Source organism: Sander lucioperca, chromosome 2 (assembly GCF_008315115.2).
Source record: "Sander lucioperca isolate FBNREF2018 chromosome 2, SLUC_FBN_1.2, whole genome shotgun sequence".
Classification (NCBI taxonomy): domain Eukaryota; kingdom Metazoa; phylum Chordata; class Actinopteri; order Perciformes; family Percidae; genus Sander; species Sander lucioperca.
This window is the reverse complement of record NC_050174.1, coordinates 31,877,753-31,898,689: the sequence shown is the minus strand read 5'-3', so window position 1 is coordinate 31,898,689 and position 20,937 is coordinate 31,877,753. Positions and strand designations below refer to the sequence as shown.

The following is a 20,937-nucleotide window of genomic DNA, read 5'->3' as shown; positions in this document are numbered from 1 at the left end:
AGCATACAGGTCTTTATTTTCAATATTATGCATATACCTATAATCACCGCAGTTGTCGAGAATAATTTATTATTTCCAAATAGAGCTATTTATGTCATCTTGTAAAAATGTGTCTTTTTTCTAGGGCTGTCAATCTCTCTGTGATTAATTGAAATCGAAATTAATCGCATACATAATTAACGGTGCCTGAACCGATACTTTTTAAGAAAGTAAAAAAAGAAAAGAAAAGAAAGGGTACTAAACAACTGTTGGTGACATTAAAGAACGGCTTGTTTATTGCTATGGTCAAAATTAAATGATTTCATAATAATGTATAACAATAACAATAACTTACTCACTAGTAAATTGCTGTTGAACGACAAAAACAACCACCAAGGACATTTACAATAACTTCAAATGCACCACGAAGCTGTAGTTTACCAGTTTCATTGAACGCACTGTCTGTGTTGTTTTTCCGACGGCAGCTCGGCAGCTGCAGATTGTTACATCCCGCTGTTGAGTCACAGTCCTCTACAGTAAAACGCAGTCAAAGCCCATCTACGGAAAGCCGTTCCACTCCCTATTAAGCCCCATTGTACCTACTTTGGTTGCAGTTCCACCAGAGTTCCACTGGGGGTGATCACGGTCCAGTGCAAAATGAATGGGACCCTATGGAACTAGACGGCTAAATTTGTCTCTTTCGCCTGATTGTCGTTGAGAAATCTCAGATTTGATTGTAGTTTTTGCAAGTTCAACATGGATTATAGGTCAAAAGTTGAATGAACGAGTACGTATGCCCTTTCGATTTGTTACAGGTTGAGTCGTTGTTGCCCATAACACGCTAGCATTCTGCTAATGAATGCTGATTGGTCAGTGAAGGACTGATTACGATCGGAGATCCCGCTTGACGGCATCCGAAGCAGAACCAGAATGCCAGAGTGAATATTTCGGCGTGGTCTTTAAAACATTAGCAAACCTCTTTCTAGCATGTGTATTGACAGGGAGAACCTAATCTGTCAGCTGTGTTGTCGATGCCTCGAGAGAAAAAAGGAAGCGACTCAGAGCTTGCCGTAAAGCAGAATCTCTGGCCGTATATGTGTATGACGTCATTGACATTTTAAAAGGCTTTTTAGAACAAAAAAGCCACTTTAAAAAAATCTAACACCCAGCAGTGTGTACTTTCTTAGCCTCCCCTTTCAAATGCAACATTCAAATTACTATACAAAAAATTATATTCTGAGAAAAGTGGATTTTGAGGGGTATAGCTCCATAGAGTCCCATTCATTCTGCACTGGCCTGTGAGCGCCCCCTATATGGAACTCTGGTGGAACTGCAACCAGTTCAGAAGCCGGAAGTAACGAGAGAGTGGAACTTCTTCCCATATTAGAAATTCTTTGACACAGTCAAACTTTACACCGTTCAGCGTTAGCTGTCAGCATTGTAACCGTGTTTAATCCAGCTACTAGCTAGCGGTAGGCTAACGTTAGCTGCTGTCGAGTATAGTGTTAACTAGCTAGCGGTAGGCTAACGTTAGCTGCTGTCGAGTATAGTGTTAACTAGCGTCACATGCAGCGGTGTTTGTGTTGCCTGAAGTAAATGTTCCAGTTAATGATACAGGCAGCGCATTCTCGTCTCCCTCCTTCATTTTACAGTCGAATGGTGGCTAGAACGCCTCCGGGTCAAACGTCAATATGGAATGGATTAATATGCGTTAATCTGCGTTATTTTTTTTGACAGCCCTACTTTTTTCATATCTCAATATATATCGCAAGGAAAAAAATATCGCAATGTCGGTTTTTTTCAATATCGTGCAGGCCTAACTGTAACTGTCCTGTGTTACTTTCGCCCATTTCATTGTGCATTTTTAATAGGGGTGGGAATCACAATAGGCCCCTTAATATAGTATATTCACAAAACGTATGATACGATATTATTGCATTTTTAACATAATTGCGAAGTTCTGCGATATATTGCAAGTTATTACCTATTTTTTCCAACTTTAAATTATGTCCCCAAAGGAAAACTTTGTATCTTTCACACTGTCAGTCCCCAGAAGGATAACTCAACTCCACCATCTATGGACTGAAAAAGCTATTTATTTTACTATTGTAGTACCAAAAAGTTAAATTCTTATGTGCAATTTATATAATAAAAGATTGATAACGTCCTTGTATCGATATAGTATTGCCAAAATATCGCGATACTATGCTGTATCTATTTTTTCCCGCCACCCCTATTTTTTACTTCAGCCTGACACTCTGGGCCATCACCTGGTCAGGGAGAACAGCGTCCGATGATAATTATCTGTGATTTTATATGTATCACAGTATACACAGTCACTATAGCCATTGTCAATATAAAAGTATTTATAAGCTCACAACACTCTTCATAACAATTTGATTTGATGATACATAACCATCCATCCTCAAAGTTTATTTCTATTAGTTGTCAGTGATTTACATCTATGTTTTCTGTGATTTAGTAGAAAAAGGCTCAATGGTGTTTTGAAAAAGAAAAAGGCTCAATGGTGTTCTCCAACGTCGCCTTCCAGGCAGCTAACCCTAACCCTAAACATAACCATTGCTGCGCTGCCTGGAAGGTGACGTTGGGGGCTTAAAACACCAAACACCTAGAAAAAGCTAAACACATGAGTACAGGCCTGAGCATGCAAATATAAGTGGTTCTTCAATATGCCTGAGAGGTCTGTTAATTGTCATTATGCTGTATGTTGTGTTGTGTGGAAAAAAATATCGCAATGTCGGTTTTTTTCAATATCGTGCAGGCCTAACTGTAACTGTCCTGTGTTACTTTCGCCCATTTCATTGTGCATTTTTAATAGGGGTGGGAATCACAATAGGCCCCTTAATATAGTATATTCACAAAACGTATGATACGATATTATTGCATTTTTAACATAATTGCGAAGTTCTGCGATATATTGCAAGTTATTACCTATTTTTTCCAACTTTAAATTATGTCCCCAAAGGAAAACTTTGTATCTTTCACACTGTCAGTCCCCAGAAGGATAACTCAACTCCACCATCTATGGACTGAAAAAGCTATTTATTTTACTATTGTAGTACCAAAAAGTTAAATTCTTATGTGCAATTTATATAATAAAAGATTGATAACGTCCTTGTATCGATATAGTATTGCCACGGAAAATATCGCGATACTATGCTGTATCTATTTTTTCCCGCCACCCCTATTTTTTACTTCAGCCTGACACTCTGGGCCATCACCTGGTCAGGGAGAACAGCGTCCGATGATAATTATCTGTGATTTTATATGTATCACAGTATACACAGTCACTATAGCCATTGTCAATATAAAAGTATTTATAAGCTCACAACACTCTTCATAACAATTTGATTTGATGATACATAACCATCCATCCTCAAAGTTTATTTCTATTAGTTGTCAGTGATTTACATCTATGTTTTCTGTGATTTAGTAGAAAAAGGCTCAATGGTGTTTTGAAAAAGAAAAAGGCTCAATGGTGTTCTCCAACGTCGCCTTCCAGGCAGCTAACCCTAACCCTAAACATAACCATTGCTGCGCTGCCTGGAAGGTGACGTTGGGGGCTTAAAACACCAAACACCTAGAAAAAGCTAAACACATGAGTACAGGCCTGAGCATGCAAATATAAGTGGTTCTTCAATATGCCTGAGAGGTCTGTTAATTGTCATTATGCTGTATGTTGTGTGCACCTGATGTTCATAAGAGTTCTTTTTAATTACTTTAAGTATATTGTATGTACTTTATGTGCCTCCAGAGTTAGTTAGGATTAGGGCTGCAACTAATGATTATTTTCATAGTCAATTAATCTGCCGATTATTTTCTTGATTAATCTATTAGTTTGGTCTATAAAATGGTGAGAAATGTCGATTAGTATTTCCCAAAGCCCAAGATTACGTCCTCAAATGACTTGTTTTGTCCACAACTCAAAGATATTCAGTTTACTGTCACAGAAGCATAAAGAAACTAGAAAATATTCACATTTAAGGAGCTGGAATCAGAATTTTTTACTTTTTTTCATATAAAATGACTTGATTTATCAAAATAGTTGTAGATTAATCGATTAATCTTTGCAGCTTTAGTTTGGATCTCATACTAATCCACTGGTCCACCTTTCTGAGCCAGGAAAAAGCCTGTTGGCTGACGTGCACTCTGAAAAACTGCTTCAGAGAAAAGTTTGAATTAAATGTCCTCTAATTAACCCAGTAAGCATGTTTAAATCTAGTTAAATCTGCACTAATTTGCTGCTCTAGATCTTTACACAAGCACCACCGCCCTTCTTGCTTCAGCTCTAACGAGAACAGTCTAAATTTATGAGTCAGCCTGTGGGTCCATCTCAGTGGAATGTTTTTGTTGAGGCACTGTTGAGAAATGAGGAGGGGGGCAGGGGGACTCTCTTGTGCATCTATTAAATAGAGGTCTGGTCTCAACTCTGATCTCTGATCAAGACATGCTGAAGCTGTTGAACTGATATCAGTGACATCAGTGTATGGCAAGTTTGATTAGATTACCACAGTGATGGAAGACCACATGGTAGTATCATTAGAAGTGTTAGCTGCCCTCAGCACTGTAGAGGCCCCTGGACAATTAGTCTGGTAGCCAGCTGCAGCACAGCAAAGAGTCAGCTAGACTCATAGCAGCAGCTCATGCTGCTGCTTGATATGTTCTTACCTCTAAATCACATATACTTTATTATAACCTAATGAAGAAAAATAATTCTGTGGTAAGTGACTCCAGTATTGAGTTATGAATTACAAGTTGCTGGCCCAGATTTCAGTTACTGAGTTTTTTTTTTCTGGATAATTCAAAAACTTAATATTTGTTAATTGCCATCAGTTTGAATTATTTCCATACCCATGAACAGCGGTAGAGAGTAAAAGTAGATTTACTACACTGTACTTAAGTAAAAGCTTGAGCTACGTGTACTTGAGTATATCTGTATACTTTATAATTCTACTCCACTACAATGGGGAAATATAGTACTTTTTGCTTCACTATTGGACAGTTATTAGGTACTTTACAAATGCTTTTTTAATTTTTTCATCAAAGAGGTAATTAGCCATTATTATCTATTATTTGCTTATGAAAGCAAAGATTAGAAAATCAAAAATTTAAAATAAAATGTGTATCAGAACTTTGATTTTCTTCATTCCTCTTCTAGCAATCATCTTGTGTCCCTCAGATTTATCTTGTGACCCTTAGTAGGGGCCTGCCACAAGTGGACCTTAGTGTGGGAAATTCACCCTACACCCTAAATATACTAACACGCTACATGTTTTCAAAACATGTAATAACATGTAATGACGTGTTATTACAACCGTAATAACTATAATAACAATTGGTGATTCGCTGTTTGCTAGCAAAATGCTCTCTGGTAATCATACTTCTCTCCTTACATTTTTATGTCCACAGTTTGATATATAATCCATCAGTAGTCCTTGACTAATGGTAGATAAAGACACCGTCACACTATCGAGAACTTCACATACAGGAGTTTAAACATTCATGCCCCATGCTTTCTGAATAGGCCCTTTTAGCACTGAAATACCTAAATAAATACCTAAGAAATGCCTAAGTAATTATGACACATCCTCACATTGTTGTGAGCTGGCACTTTGTTGGAACTTTTTTTTCTTTTGGCCATGAAATCTGCCTAATCAGGGATGTGCTAAGTCGGAAAGTGGATGGTCAGTGGAAATATTGAATTGAATTTGCTGACGTGTCTAATGCAGCTCGGACAGTCAAATAAGGGAAGCATTATCTTTGACTGTATCTCCTGCTGTCTTCAATTGTTGGAAATGAATGAGGTCTTTGATTACCCTCAGTTGTCTGATGCTGTCTGGTTGTCATGTGATTACGCTGAGTGACTTTTCCAAAAGTAGCATATCAACTATGTTGTATTTCAAAGTAACCACTTTGAAGCAGTTGCTGTCAGTCTTGCCAGATGGATGAAACTAAAGCTCAAGGTTCAGCCGATAACTCTGGCAGCATGGCACTAGTCACAAATATTAGCAGTGGTATAAATATCAGTGGACTGAATCAGCCGTACGACGATCTGAAAGAGGTTTTTAAACATACATATACACATAATAGTGACGCTAAATGTCTACATTTAAACTGCACAAGTAAAGTTTTTATAGGAGTATCTAATGCGAGGTCAGGAAGGAGGTAGTTTGGGGTGTTTGCAAACTCTCACACAACCTTTCTCATGTGTAGTCATGATCATTTGTAGCTTAGTGCTGTGTGACTAAGATGATTGCATTGCTGCTGTCGACTGTGGGTATTTAATGAGTCAGCCCTTGAGTTTTCTGGTTCCCCTCCCATGATGCACTCATCCACCAGTGCTCCAGCTCCTCCCACCCAAAAGGTTGAGTTAATTGAATGTGCATTAATGTTTGAGAAGCCCAGTACTCACCAAGTTCGCTCTTGGGATAGAATTTAGTGTTGATAATTGATAACATTCTCAGGAATGGGGCTTGGTATCAAATCTGAATAATTTTTTTTGGAACTGATTGAAATGTGTCTATAGCACTATGCGTTTCAGTGCTTCAAAATGTGTGAATGTTACATTTTGTAAGTACGGGTGGCACATTTGTAAAATACCAAAAGCTGCACGATCAGATCATAATTTAGTGTACTTGTCAATCAGACAGTTTTAGATTTTATATCATTATAGTGCCAAATTTAGTCAAGTTTTTAGACAAAGATCTTGTACAGCTGCTTTTCGTTTAGACTTGTCTGGCGACGATTTAGCTTCTGGAAGCAATGGCCAGTGTTTGTGTTCCAGTGTAGCCAGTGGCTATCCAGATAATGGCTATATGGGCCAAGACTTCCGCGCGATGGGTCCGATTAGCAACATAAGACGGCGGAAATGAAGTTGGACTTGAGAGAGGACATTTCTACAGATGTTACTGATTCAATTTCACGTGATTACCACATTAGTGCAATAGCGGTAGTAAAGGGGGTTTAAATAATGTATCCATTAGTAGCTGCAGTGTACGCCAACAACCACCAGGTGGCACATGTGAGCAGTCTAGATGCAGTTTTTTTCTTGGTAGACTGGGGAACAGCGAAACCCCATTAAAGTATTTGGAAATAAGTCTCACTTTGTTAAATTATCTGCCGAGCCTCTCTAATGCCTCTAATTCACCCATTCACATACACACAGATGGTTGCGGTGCTGCCATGCAAGGCGCTGGCCCACTACATGACACACCTGTAGGCTCGCTGCTCCTCCTCAGTCAGTGACAGAAGCTGCATCAAATGTCACTTATTTGATAGCTCCTCGACTCCTCGGTCCTCGGCTGAACCGGAAGTTGTTCTGTCCCTTCTCGGTGAAGGCCGTCTCAAAGCTCTTATTTCTGCCCCGGGGACCGAGGAGCAAGCATCGAGGAGGGATCGCCAAGGAGCCCAAACAGCTAACGTATTCATGTGACGCTTCAGAGGAAAGGACGTCTCATCCCTCTAAAACACATTTGCTTGTTTCCTCTCTCCTCCGATTATTTCCTTGCGTCTCTCCCGTGCCTCCTCAGTGGGACTAAGACGCGAAGAAGGGAGGCAAGTGGATGAGTCAAGGAGGCAATTTAAGCGACATGAGAAGCACCTAGAGAGAGGTGACAGTGGTGGCCATAAGAGAGAGAGAGAGAGAGAGAGATTTTGCTCTCTACGGACAACACTGGCATCTCTCTTCTACAGGAAGTTGCTAGATTGGTTGCTAGTCGCTTCTTTGAACCTGCCCCTGCTGCTGTACAGAGGCTTGTAGGCTCTCCGTTGGTAGCAGAGCTGGAGAACCGCAATAAGCCGTCTAGGAAACTAGCAACTCCCCGCCCCAGCTGCTGTACTGTAGGGCTGTTGGAACGAATTCCGAAATTTGAATATAATTCGAATATTAAAAAAATCAATACTATTCGAATGCTAAAATTACTATTCGAATATTGCTTTTTATGAATTTTTAAATGTTTTATATGCAATCTTGCCTTTCTCGTCGCCTTGGCCTACACGTATGTGAAAATGAAATGCTTTTGTTTAGTCTGAACAATAAAGTTTTTGAATCGTATCACAATCGTACACGTTCCCTTAAAGGAGAACTCCGGGCAATTTTTACGTTAATCTTGATCGATATACTTTTTTGAGTACTGTCTATAGCAAAAACTACGAGCCGAATTGGTGCTAGCAACATGGAGCTGCTGTAGCTAATGTCCAGAGCTCCCATTAGCTAAAACGGCAGTTATGGGGGCATAAGCTAAAGAGTGCCTTTGTGCCTCTTAACAGATTCAAAATGCAATTAAAATGTCTGTGCAATACAATACATACATCCACGCGGTATCATCATCACAATACTATCAAAAATGGCGGAGAGCGACCTGAGGGCACACCTGACAACGTTACACCCTGACAAGCTAGGCAATCTACCAGAGGAATTGCCGCTAAAAACGGGCAAGAATTACTTTTTTTCTGCCTCTCTCCTCATCATGGAGCTTACCAGCCAACGGACAAACTGACATGTTTCAAATGTAAAGATATGAGACCGATCAACATCACGCAGGGGTCTGGATTTAAATATTTTATTCACGAGCTTGAGCCAAGGTACATTAAAGTTGACAAATTAAAGTCATTCATTTTGTCCCGCTGTTTTATTGTTAATAAGAAAGCGATCACCTGTTTTCAAAAGTTTGTTTTGTAATGTTAGTAGTCCCTCTAGTGGACATAATGTGTAACAACAACCACATGCTGAGAGTGGCATTGGCGATCCATAAGCCTGTGTAATATCGTACATATTAATAACAGGATGAATTTGAGCATTTAATATTCGAATATTAAATAAAATAACAAATGGAATTCGAATAGTATTATAGAGGAAGATTGACAGCCCTACTGTACTGCGCATGCAGGAGACACACACACACATACACACACACACACACACACACACACACACACAGATATTCCTTGATTTGTAATTAGATATGGTCCCATTTAGAGTAAAATAAACATTAAAGCAGGGTATGCTTTAGGGCATGGCTACCCTTTGACAGGTCGCTGTTTGCGACAGAATAGAGGCCTAGCAATGCTAACCATTAGGGCTGCACAATTAACCTGACTCCGCCAGATGGATTGCTTCGCATTTGCTCGACATATCCATCTGGGAACTTACCGTTTGAGAACTTTTGGGAAGGGGCGAAAATACTGGTTAGCTGATTGGATAAACCATCTGTCTGTCACCACCTATGTTGGTGATAGACGGGCCAAATCAACCAATCAGATCAACAAAGCGTATGAAAATACAACCACAAGCCCCTGCTGCTGCAGGCAAAGCATAGCTCGTTAGCTCAGCAAGCAAGCAACATGTCGGTAAAGGATATTTGCCGTTTGTGTAACGAGAATTTACGAATAAAAGGCACCATTTCAGGTTCCCGGTCCATATTCCAAAAGAAGGATCCAAGAGAAAAAAGCATTAGCGAGCGGCTAACAGAATTAGGGCTACCGCTGTCTGAAAATACTGGTTAGCTGATTGGATAAACCATCTGTCTATCGCCACCTAAACCCGCCTCAAAACCAACGCTGATTGGTCGGTTGTTTGGCGAACGGCTCCAAATTTTCTCTGTCTCAAGATGCCAGACTGATCTGCGAGTGGAAAACTGGAGCTCGCGAGAGCAGGACGGTTTCATGAGGCTACTGCACAATATCAGAAAAATGTGATATCATTGTTGAATATTGCGATGACGATATGACTCGCAATAAATACAGAAATATGTATACAGTTTTAATGTTTTTCTGCTTTAGGTTCTCGCTGCCAACATATCCCCCAGACAGTGAATAGCCCATGCACACAGAATAAAAAAAAATCAAATGCATAATTCCATTCCAACAACATGGTTTTTTTATTGCAAAGCTGCATACAGCCAGAAAAAATGACAATAAGGGACAATAGGGCTGTACAATATGAGGAAAATATGCGATTTGAGATCACGTTGAATATCGCAATAGCGATAGTACTTGTGATAAAACAAATATTAAAGTTTACTCAATTCTGCTGCTTTCAGTATTCTGCTAAAATACAACAAATTGCTTGTTTTAAACAAACGTACGGAAATAATTTCCAACATTCTTTCATTAAACAAATTGAACATTGAGTTAAATATAAAAGGCACCACTAAAAAGAATGACCGTTACATTTTAAAGTGCAGTTTTCTACTGTTATTTTCTTTTAAATAACAAATCTCTTGAGTGTCTTTCGCAATATGTTGCAGCCTTTCGCAATGTGCTTATTGTGCCATCGCGACAATGATTAAAAAAAGGATATATTGTGCAGCCGTAAGGGACGTCACATGTTTTAACAGCTGGTAAAGTCAGCTTATGATCCATAATTCATTTTATTTCTATGTTACTGTCAACTGGTCGAAATGGCAGTTTTGGACTGAGGCTCAACAAGTGCTCGCAAGCATGGTATATGGTCGAGCGAGCTAGAGAGTGACTGAAGAGGGGAATTACTAGAATTGTTGGAACTTTATAAATTATAGAGTGTGGTCTAGACCTACTCTATCTGTAAAGTGTCTCGAGATAACTCTTGTTATGATTTGATACTATAAATAAAATTGAATTGAATTGAAGAGAGGGAGCAGTAAAATAAAACTTTTTTGCCGTTCACTACTAGAATTGCAACTAAAGGAAGTTTCTCACTATCTCTATCTTCATTCATATTTTAAGATGCTACAACTTATATCCAGCTACAAAAGCCTGAAAAGTGGGAAGAAACAGAAGTAAAGAGAGTCATTGCTATGGAGATGATACACCGTCTCATCGCATTTGTGTAAACTGGCAGGTTTCAGAACGTTGCAGACCAACACATTGTAAGTAGTTGCAAGTTGTAACTCATCTTGTTGTAAATCATCAGTCTGAACCGGGCCTAAGAGATATCCACGACTTGGTTGCCTGGCAAAATTTAAGCACAAATACGAATCTGAAAACAAATAATTAAATTTGAACCTTGTCATTTTATTCAAATGAAATGCCTCTCATTACTAGGGCTGGGTATCGTTCAAACATTTTCGATACCGATACGGTACCAATACCGTGACTTCGATACCGGTTCCTAAATGATTATTTTTTCGATAACAATTTTATAAAACAAAAAGAAATGACAACATAACACATTTCGACACAAATCTTATTTTTGTCTTCAGCTCCTACTACGTGAGCCCCGTCTGTGTAATGTAGAGTTTTTCCCCTGTGTCTTTACACCGTGTAACGTTAGACAGCCAGTCACAAACATTAGATCTTGGTAGAAGCATGCTGCATGCTTATTGGCTGACTGACGCTGATGAGATTTACTTCTTAGGTATTGAAATTGGGTATAAATTACGAGGCATGTTTTGATACTCTATACTTTAGAGGCAATTTGGTCGGTGCCTAAAAAGTATTGAATTCGGTACTCAGCCCTACTCATTACAACTGTCTACCCATTTCTTTGGTGCCAAGTAGTTGTGATATTTAGAGTAACTGGCAGCCAAATTGGGATAATAAAATTTGAAAGGAACAAATCAAAAACAATACTCTACCTTTATAGTTTTTGACTATAAGACTAGCATGAGGAACAATGTTGTTTAAACTTAAGAAGTGTTGGGGAACAAACACCTATTTGTATAAGTCAGGGTTACGCTTATCCACACTGTAGGGGCAATATGAAATGTAGTGTGTGTTTGTACATGCATGTAGGAGTATGTGTGTGTCTGTGTGTATACATACACTTGTATGAGCATGCTTTATTATGGAAAGTTCTTGGCTAGGAAAACCAGCATGTTTACTTTGCTTGGTTTTAAACATGTGCTTTGACATGTTACACCATTTCCTGATGTACTAAAAAGCCTCTCTGAGGGCGAGCTACTTGCAGGTGTACAAAGATACATCCTGGCTAGTTTGCTCAGCTGTGGGAAGTGGACGTGGTGGAGTTTCCACCAAGCCAGTTGGTCTGCCTCACTGTCAATGGTTGGGGGACAGCAAGTAGCTGTTGAATTCTGCTTAAACAGCTTGCTCCAGCTGCACAGAAGATGAGGTGGGGACTGAAGTCGTTTCAAAGAAACTGCACAGAGCTTTCTTCACAGTAGCACAGGGAATCTGGGATCTTTTAAGCATGCCATGTCCAGAAGTTGGGTTGCAGGCTTATCATACTTTTGTAGTCATATAGTCTAGCTGCTCTCTTCTCTGCTAATGATACACGCCAGGTCTATTTTCACTAGGCCGCAGGGTGTTCAAACAGCCAGGGAAGGAAGTGGAACAGCGAGAGCATCCAGTCAATTTACCAAAAGACACCCCCCAATATTGTATATGAGAAATTCATCTTGGAGGTGGAAAAACAATAAGACACCACATATCTTTTTTATAAGAACAATGCCAGCAAAGAGAAGGCATGGAATTCAATTCCAGGAGTGCTTGGAGTTAAACACGCAATTTGGTTTTTCAAGTACTTTTAGAGACAATAAAATCTACGAGTCGGGAAGGCAAGATGCTCTGCTTCTGAGACGCTCCCGGTATGGTATGGCGTTCCGCAGCACAGGCGCGCCCAGTGAAAAAACAGTGTTAGTCTCTGTCTTTTCCTTTTGGGGTTGATTGGGGATGCAGCACAGTAGAGAATGCCGGAGTGCTTCGTGTGAGATAATTGGGTAAATATTGCAATTACTGGTTTATGTATGTATGTATGTATGTATGTATGTATGTATGTATGTATGTATTGGGGTCCATCCATCCATCCATCCATCCATCCATCCATCCATCCATCCATCCTTGCTCAAGGCACGAAGTTCAGTTTAGTTCAGAACCATACAAATACAATTAAAACTGTGAGTTTGAGCAATGGATTAGGGTAAATCAACCAGAAAAGTGTGAGAGTAAACAAAGGGTGTAGGTTCTGTATTAGGTTTTGCATTAAAAACCAAACATGAACTGGAAGGCCCAGGCACTGAGATCTTGGCCCGCTTGCCCAAAAAGCCCAGAGAGCTCCATTTGGAGTGAAATGTGTTTTTTTATTCTTTATACATCTATTACATACACATACAACTATACAACACACTAAAAGATGGGAAAAAAGCATAATAGGGGCTCTTTAATCAGACTCACAAAACCCTCACTGCATCCATAGGCATGATGTCCTTTGCCAAATAACATGCGATGGACTCTTTGTGGCGCTTGGATGTTTTCTCATAAGGACTAACACTTGCAAAACTCTGATGAATGGACGTCTGTTCGGCTGTTTTGCTGCTACTTGATTTGATGATGGTCTTTCTGCTTTGGCTAGTACTGCCAGATATTTTTAACTCTTTAGACATTTCTTTGTGGTTGTGTTGTAGGTGGCTATGGAGATTAGTTGGTTCCCTCTTGTTGCCACGTGTTCGGCATAACTTACATACTGTATTACCTGTGTTTGTAACATGTCTGTAATGGGGGCTTTTACTGGTCAGGACAATTCACCGATATGGGGTGACTAGTCAGGACACGGAAGGCAGGGATATCCTTTGAAAGGTTTAATATACCTAAACATATACAGATGCACAGGCACTATTCCTTATACACTTTGTAACAGTGTAGGTGTAGTTCTAAAGAAAAAAGAAAAAAAAACATTGTTAACTAACAAACTCACAATTGAGACTAATTACTCTCCATAATTACTTAAAATAAACAGTGCTTAACTTGTCCTGAAAACGTAAACTAAAATAAGAATGCCATTCTATAGGCTACACATACTACAGAGATAAAGGCTGTCACTTAATGCAAACTCGATAATAAATTGCTACATAAACAGTTGGTAGGTAAGCCTAAACTTTACTGTATAAATCACCAATATTAACTAATATCTATATGATATAATTATAACACTTACTTGTGGTCACTGACGCACATGAACACCAAGTGCAACTTCACTTATAAACTAAAACTTAACAAGCCAGGGCATGTTGTAACATGTTGGAAAGGGGGTGTGGCCTATCAACGCACTGTCCATGCCCTGTCCATGCTCAGATCACTTGAGCCTTTTGCACAAAGTCGTTTCTCCTGTATCCAAAGTATTCCCAGATAATGTAGGGGCCATTCTTCTTAGCCACAAGGGTCTTCATCTCATCTCTCTACCTTCTGCCATCTACAATGCTCTTGTTCTTCATGCGCTTGACCTTAGTCACGCTGTCCTATTTATATCTGGTCAACTAGAGCAGTGGGGCTCCATGTGATTGGCCAAATATTTTGACATGCAGCACGTAAATGCATTGCACATGTAGCCTAAATATCGCAGTTGTATGCAGTGTGTATATTGCGCATGTAAGGTACATTTTCGGTATATCGTGCAGCCCTAGTGCTGCGATAGTACGTTACAGTCATCCCAGGCTACAATGGACAGTACAGAGACGGCAAGAGTGAGCTCAGATCCCTGAAACGCTGACCAATCAGAGCAGACTGGGCTTTTTCAGGGGGCTACATGCGCTACGACAAAGCATCTCAGACAGAAGGTGAATACAGCACCCATGGGCAGTATGACAGTATGAAACATGTTCTAGTAGAAACACAAAATGCAAGTATAAACATGAAATGAAGCATAATAGGCCACCTTTTAAAGGACTCTCATCTAGATCAGGGAAAATCAGTTGATCACTTACCTATGGACAGAAAAAGGCTCTGCAGTACAATTCTTTCTTTTACACTGTGCTGTGTAAGAGGTTAGATATGTGAAGGCCACCCAAAGCTCTAGCAAACGGCAATGGAGTCACTGATAAAGTAGAAAAAGGCCAGGGGGAAATGCCATTCTTTAGTCAAGTTTGCGTTTGACTTTCACCTTTAAAACATTCCCAAATGAATAAACATTGGCTCTAAAGTCACAGCACTTGAACTAGCACAATAGTACAATGATACTAGTGATGAATTGGCGACCTGCCCCTCAGACCTATAAAGTGTAATTTGGCCTACGCTGATAATTTAATTGTATTGTATATCAGGGAAATCATCATTAATACTTCTTACCAGGGTATTTTATCTAATTTTAACTTCTTTATTTATGCGTGTGTGTGTTTGGTTTTATTAATCACTGTATTTGACACTGATAAAAAATGTTTAAAATAAATGTTGACAAAGTCTACTGTATAGCTATGTTGGCAGACTCTGAAGCTGTAATGCTCATTGTTTAAAACACAATAAGCATTTCACTCATTTCATGCACACGTCCACATTCATTGTGTAAATATGAAAAATGCCTAAGACCCAAATGTAGAACATTTCTTGAAATGTGTGTGTGTGTGTGTGTGTGTGTGTGTGTGTGTGTGTGTGTGTGTGTGTGTGTGTGTGTGTGTGTGTGTGTGTGTGTGTGTGTGTGTGTGTGTGTGTGTGTGTGTGTGTGTGTGTGTGTTTCAGCTCGGACCAGGGAGGTGATGGTGGAGTTTGGGCGCCTGTATGAGAAGCAGTATGCTGTGGCTCTCTTTAACAAAGTTCGTTTTGACATAGAAGGAGGAGGTGGCCCACAACCCCAGCTACTACACCGCAAGGTAAAACATCCTCCTCCACCACTCTGCAAGACTCAGAGCACATATTTCACTACATCAACTCAGTAATAAAACATGTAGACAACCTGTGAAAAAGTTTTTTTTTGTTTTTTTTTAAATACACCATTGAACATTAAAGTATTGTGAAGCTCCATAGGAGAACTCCCAATAGCAAGGAAATGAGATCGAGAGCTGGGCCCTGAGGGTGACAAATTAATTGGGAGACAGTTTGGGACAACATTTTCCACTGTTCAAAGAACCCAAATCACTAGCATATTCACTTCAACATATGTCATAGGCAAGGTTATAATCGTTAACGAAAACGAACGAAATAACGAAAACTAGGTGGGAAACAACATTGTCGTTAACTGAAATAAAAATAACTAAACTAAAACTGTAATGTCTGTTTTGCAAAACTAACTAAAATAAAATTATCGAGTAAATGTCCTTAGTTTTTGTCTTTGTGGATGTCTTTCATAGAGCAAATAACGTATATCTTTCCGACCATGACATTTCCCGTAGACATGTATAAGGGGCTTTCCGACCGGAGGGATTTTTGCAGTTCTTAGAACTAAACATTCCTAGAACACTTTTTTCGTCGTGTTCCGACAGGAAAAATTTGGGGATTTTTAAGTTCCTCTGGCCTCAGTAGCGTACTTTTTTAGCTCCTACTTCAGAGCAGGGTCTTTTCCCTTTTCCCTTTTCCTAGGTGCACTTGATTGGTCGAACTTATAAGTCACGCTCACTGCCAACTCGGAACTTGCAGACAGAGCAACAACCAACAACGGGACATTTTTAACAATTTCCACCATCTTATTCATCATTAAATTCACTTCTGATTGACAATTTGCTTCAAAGTTTTCGGAGTTCAGAACCCATCAAGTGAGGCGACAGCCAGCAAGCGCCTGCCCCGGCTTCTAGCACGTCACTCAGCCAGTCATGCTCAGACACACACACACACACACACACACACACACACACACACACACACACACACACACACACACACACACACACACCTGCAGCAGGCAGAGGTGTGTCTGTTCCGAGGATAATAAAGCCCCGTCTGTGTTGAGCAAAACATTACGTGAATTACTACGAGAATGGACGTGCATTTAATATAGGAAAAGTGCACAAGTATTAGCATCATTTGTTGTTGTTGTTGTATGTGGCGCTAAGGTCTAGTGACGATGCTATAAAGACCATTGCCGTGCTTGCGTCACTCCCTTACCCCTCCTACCAGTCCCTATGGCCACTTGGCCAGTGGGAATGCAAACGGAAAAAAATATTTTGGGGGAGAGTAGTTCTTAGAACTGCTTAGAAGTGTACTTTTCCTCTAAAAAGTACAAGTACTATCTGGTCGGAAAACACTTATAGTTTCCGACTGGGAACCCAGAAATTCCGACATTCCATGTCAAATTGAACACAGCATGTCTGTGCCCCTCGCCTGGCATCATGGCGGTACCGAAAGTCGGAAGAAAGCGGCAGTCCATTTTGATTATGACTGTCAGATAAAAGCAAGTGCCTTGCAGTGGAAGGACGGTAAAATATGTGGACAATTTATTACAGGGAAAAATCCCACAAATTTTAAAGTACATTTGAAAGCGCACACAAGCTAGGAGGCTAACCTAGCTTACCTTAACAAGGTCGAGGAGAACGCAAAGCCCCCTTTCCCCGAAACAGAAGCTAACCCCGGTACAGGGCATGGATGTATGGATACAGGGCCAGGCAGCATGACAGAGACAACCGCAGGACAGAGTACACTATAGGAGGGCTTTCACCGGCGACCCGATAGCTGCTGGTTAGTAGCTAAATACGCAGGAACACCAAAAGCGGGAGGAAGCGTAGGTAATATGTGGATTAATACTGGGATGTCTACTACTCAACTGTGTGAGTCGATTGACTTCAAAAAGTTCGCCACTTTACTCGAACCAAAGTTCAAAACACCTGTTCATGTCTGTTATGTATGTAGGTTTTTTTCCTGGTCACTTACACATTTTGCACTTACTGCGGCATGTTGTGTAGACTGTTTACATATTTATGACCATATGTAGGCTACATTTTATGTACTGCCGTTATTGTTGAATACATTGTGAACATATTTCTAAAATTGTATGATGTTTTTGTTGAGTTATTATTACACAATACTTTTTCTGACCTTTTTGAATCCCCCGACAAATAACCCATATTACAAAAAAGACTAATAAAAACTAGTGCTGTCAGTTAAACGTGTTATTAACGGCGTTAAAGCAAACCCATTTTTACGGCATCAATTTTTTTATCGCGAGTTAAGAATAAAGAGAAAGAATAAAGAATGCAGACATCACCGGCATGATGACGTCATTCACGTGCATATTAAGTGGCCATGCTGGGGGGAGGAGCAGGTTTGACTCCGGCAGCAGCTAAGTTTCCAAAGATTAGTAGCAAACTAATAAACAGTTAGACTACAAACCGACAGCTTTCGTATTAGCTTGTTGGTAAAACATCGCTATTTGCAGAGTAGGCTAGTTGTGTAAAACAGCGCGGTGGATGAGAGCTAGCAGACGTTAGTTAGCATGTTTCCTTAATATCTAATGACGCATTGGGGTCATTTTTGGATTTATTACAGTAAATATATAACATATTGGACCGTTGACCCTCTCCTTGACTATTCACGGAGGAGAACCCAGAAATAATGAGTAGGGGAAAATGCCACGCTTCCAAGGCCAGCCAGGCGGACCAATCACAGTTGTTGTGGTCTGCGTCACCCCGACGTGTAGTTACATTTCTGCATGTCAGGCTATGGCATAGGGTACAGCATAGGGTTTGTATCTACACGAAACTATGTACAGTGTTAACATTATATATGTATAGCCTGTCAGTGGTTAAAAACAAGCCCTTTAAGTGGACATACATTGACGGTGCGTAATTGCCTCATAGGATTACATTGCAGCCCGTTTCACAGTTGCTGGCTACTGGGTTCTCGCTCAATACTGGACCAGTTTTAAAAAATGATTGTCCCCATTAGTCACTAAGGCACATAGACATGAGAAAATAGCTGTCCAGGTTGGAAAATAACGAAGTTTCCATTTGAAGGAAAACAATGCGAGTTGGATGTTTGGGGATTGTGTTTTATAAAACCACTAGCTTTTTACCTGCTTCGCTAGCAATAAAAAAGCTTTACATTTCTCCTTTCTGTGCAGTGTACTGCCATGAAAATGTATGTTTTTGCCTTTTGTAGTGTATAAGGTTTGTGTTGAAATGTGTCGTCTTTTTGCAGATTCCTCTGGAGAACAAAGCCATCTTCTCTGGCTCGCTCTTTCAGTATCTGGAGGAGAACAAGAAATGGAGGAACCGCTTCCTCTTCGTTCCAGACTCCTATAACATCAACTATTACGACAGCAAAGCGGTAAGGGGGAAAGAATACGGTCTGTACAGTAGAGCTGTCAATCTTTCTGTATAATATCATTCAATTTCATTCTATCTTTTTTTAAATATTAAAATTATATTAAAATATATAATGCTCAAATTCAGCCTATTATTAATACTTTACTTCACTACTCAGGCCTATGCATTGCCAATGCCACTATCAGCATGTGGTTTTTGTTATACGTTCTGTCCACTAGAGGGATTTCCAACATTAGCCTTGAAAGGGCACCTACATCATGGCACTAGAGCTTAGATCGGCCCAAAAAATCAAGCCCGAACCTACCCGAGCACGTTGCGTCCGAGACCGGCCCGGCCCGACACATTAACTGTAATTATGAGCCCGAGCCCGATTTAAACCCGACACTTTTTTAATACGTGGGCCGTTATAACTGACGTTCTTAACTACAATTCCGAGTTGTTTGAACTACAGAAATCTGTAAACTGCGCTGTTTGTTTATTCAGAATGGAACGGATCGCAAATGGATCTGAATGAAGAAACGTAAAAAAAAAGAAACAATGATGAACAACATATTGTTGTCACTGCCCACGACTTGTTTAAACTGCTTCCATACCTCCGACTTTCCTCCACACTTGCTCAAAGGTAATTCTCCTGTTTTTCTTTTTTTCTTTACATCTTCAAGCTCCATGTTGCACTTAAGATACACAATACAGCCCAGCAGGCCCGGTGTGATGCGTGCGAGAGGAGGAGACTCCGCGCATGAAGTGCTGCATTTTGTAACTGCAGCCTAAATTTTGTACACATTTGTTACTTTTATATAGCTTATATATACTTATTTATAATAGTTCTGATTATGGCATAGCTTTCTCCCCACCCAATTAGGCAAAATAGGTAATGGATAAGAAAAAAAAGAAAAAAAATGCTTGATCAAGGGTCCGGCCCGGGCCCGGCCCAGCCCGAGGGTAGTGGCGGAAATAACAGTCGGACTCGGGCTTGGGCTGAGAATCTAAACTCGACATGGCACATTGCATTTCTGGCACACCGCTTTGTTTACATTCATTTTTCAGCAACGAGCACACATCGTAGGCCTGTAACAATTGCAAATTTTGCTGAACAATTTATTGTTATTTATGTATTATATTTTATGTATTTACTTTTTTAAGTTTAAATGAATCCCAGCATACATTTTTTGTTATATATCACTGTTATGTGACCCAGATACACAGGTTCACATCCTACGCAGTAAGCCACGCCTTATCTTAAAATGGTGTATTTTTTGCTTAAATTAACAAAAAATGAAAATAGAACATTTATTCCTGTCAATAAAAACAAAGCATTAATCATAAACAAAAAACAGAGCGTGTTTAATTTCTCTGGCTTTAGATGGCTACAGCCTAGGATGTTTGGAGTTGCTATGGCAACAAGCGACAGCTGCCGCTAGCATAGCTTCAGCTAAACAGTCCGACCAATAATCACTTACATATTTACAATTTGGCACATCTAAACAAAATCAACAATAACCATCGACAATCATACTCCTTAAGACCTTAGCGAAAGTTGGCAAACAAGTTGTTCTGTACAGATTAGTCATCCAACTTTTGTATTCATGAAAACAGCAACATTTCAAAGTGGCTTGTTTGGTGCATATTTTTCCATGCAGCTCTCAGTCTCGCCCCCCATCGTTAGCAGATGGGTCCCTCCCTGTTTAGTCAGGTAGACAATTAGAGCTATAGCTTTGTAGAGACCGTGGGATTTCCCAAACTGAATAAATCCCGCCCGCACATATAAACACAAAACTGCTTTGCATCATCTGCTGAAAAAATAATTGTATTCATTAGCATGAATGCCGTACAGTTTAGTTCAAAAACATCCAAAACACCAAAGTACGAAAACATAGCGGACCAGACGTAAACTTTTATTTTGAAAAGTCGAACCACGGGGATAGCACCTGCCGGGAGGGCATGAGACTGGAGGTCTCCAGGCTGCAGCCATACCCGACTCAAATATCCTTTCGGTCCCGGTGATTATTTGTGAAATTGTGCAAACGACAGCCTTTAC

The 20,937-nt window shown here is 40.0% G+C and overlaps 1 protein-coding gene across 1 annotated transcript in view; it reads left to right on the top strand.

The window, feature by feature from the left end:
- Window positions 1–20,937, top strand: part of niban2b (niban apoptosis regulator 2b) — a 71,871-nt gene that overhangs the window by 7,200 nt on the left and 43,734 nt on the right. The window contains exons 2-3 of the mRNA XM_031300900.2: window positions 15,385–15,515; window positions 18,772–18,900. Of these exons, the coding sequence (XP_031156760.1) occupies window positions 15,385–15,515; window positions 18,772–18,900 (260 nt within the window). The remainder of the gene's footprint in view (window positions 1–15,384; window positions 15,516–18,771; window positions 18,901–20,937) is intronic.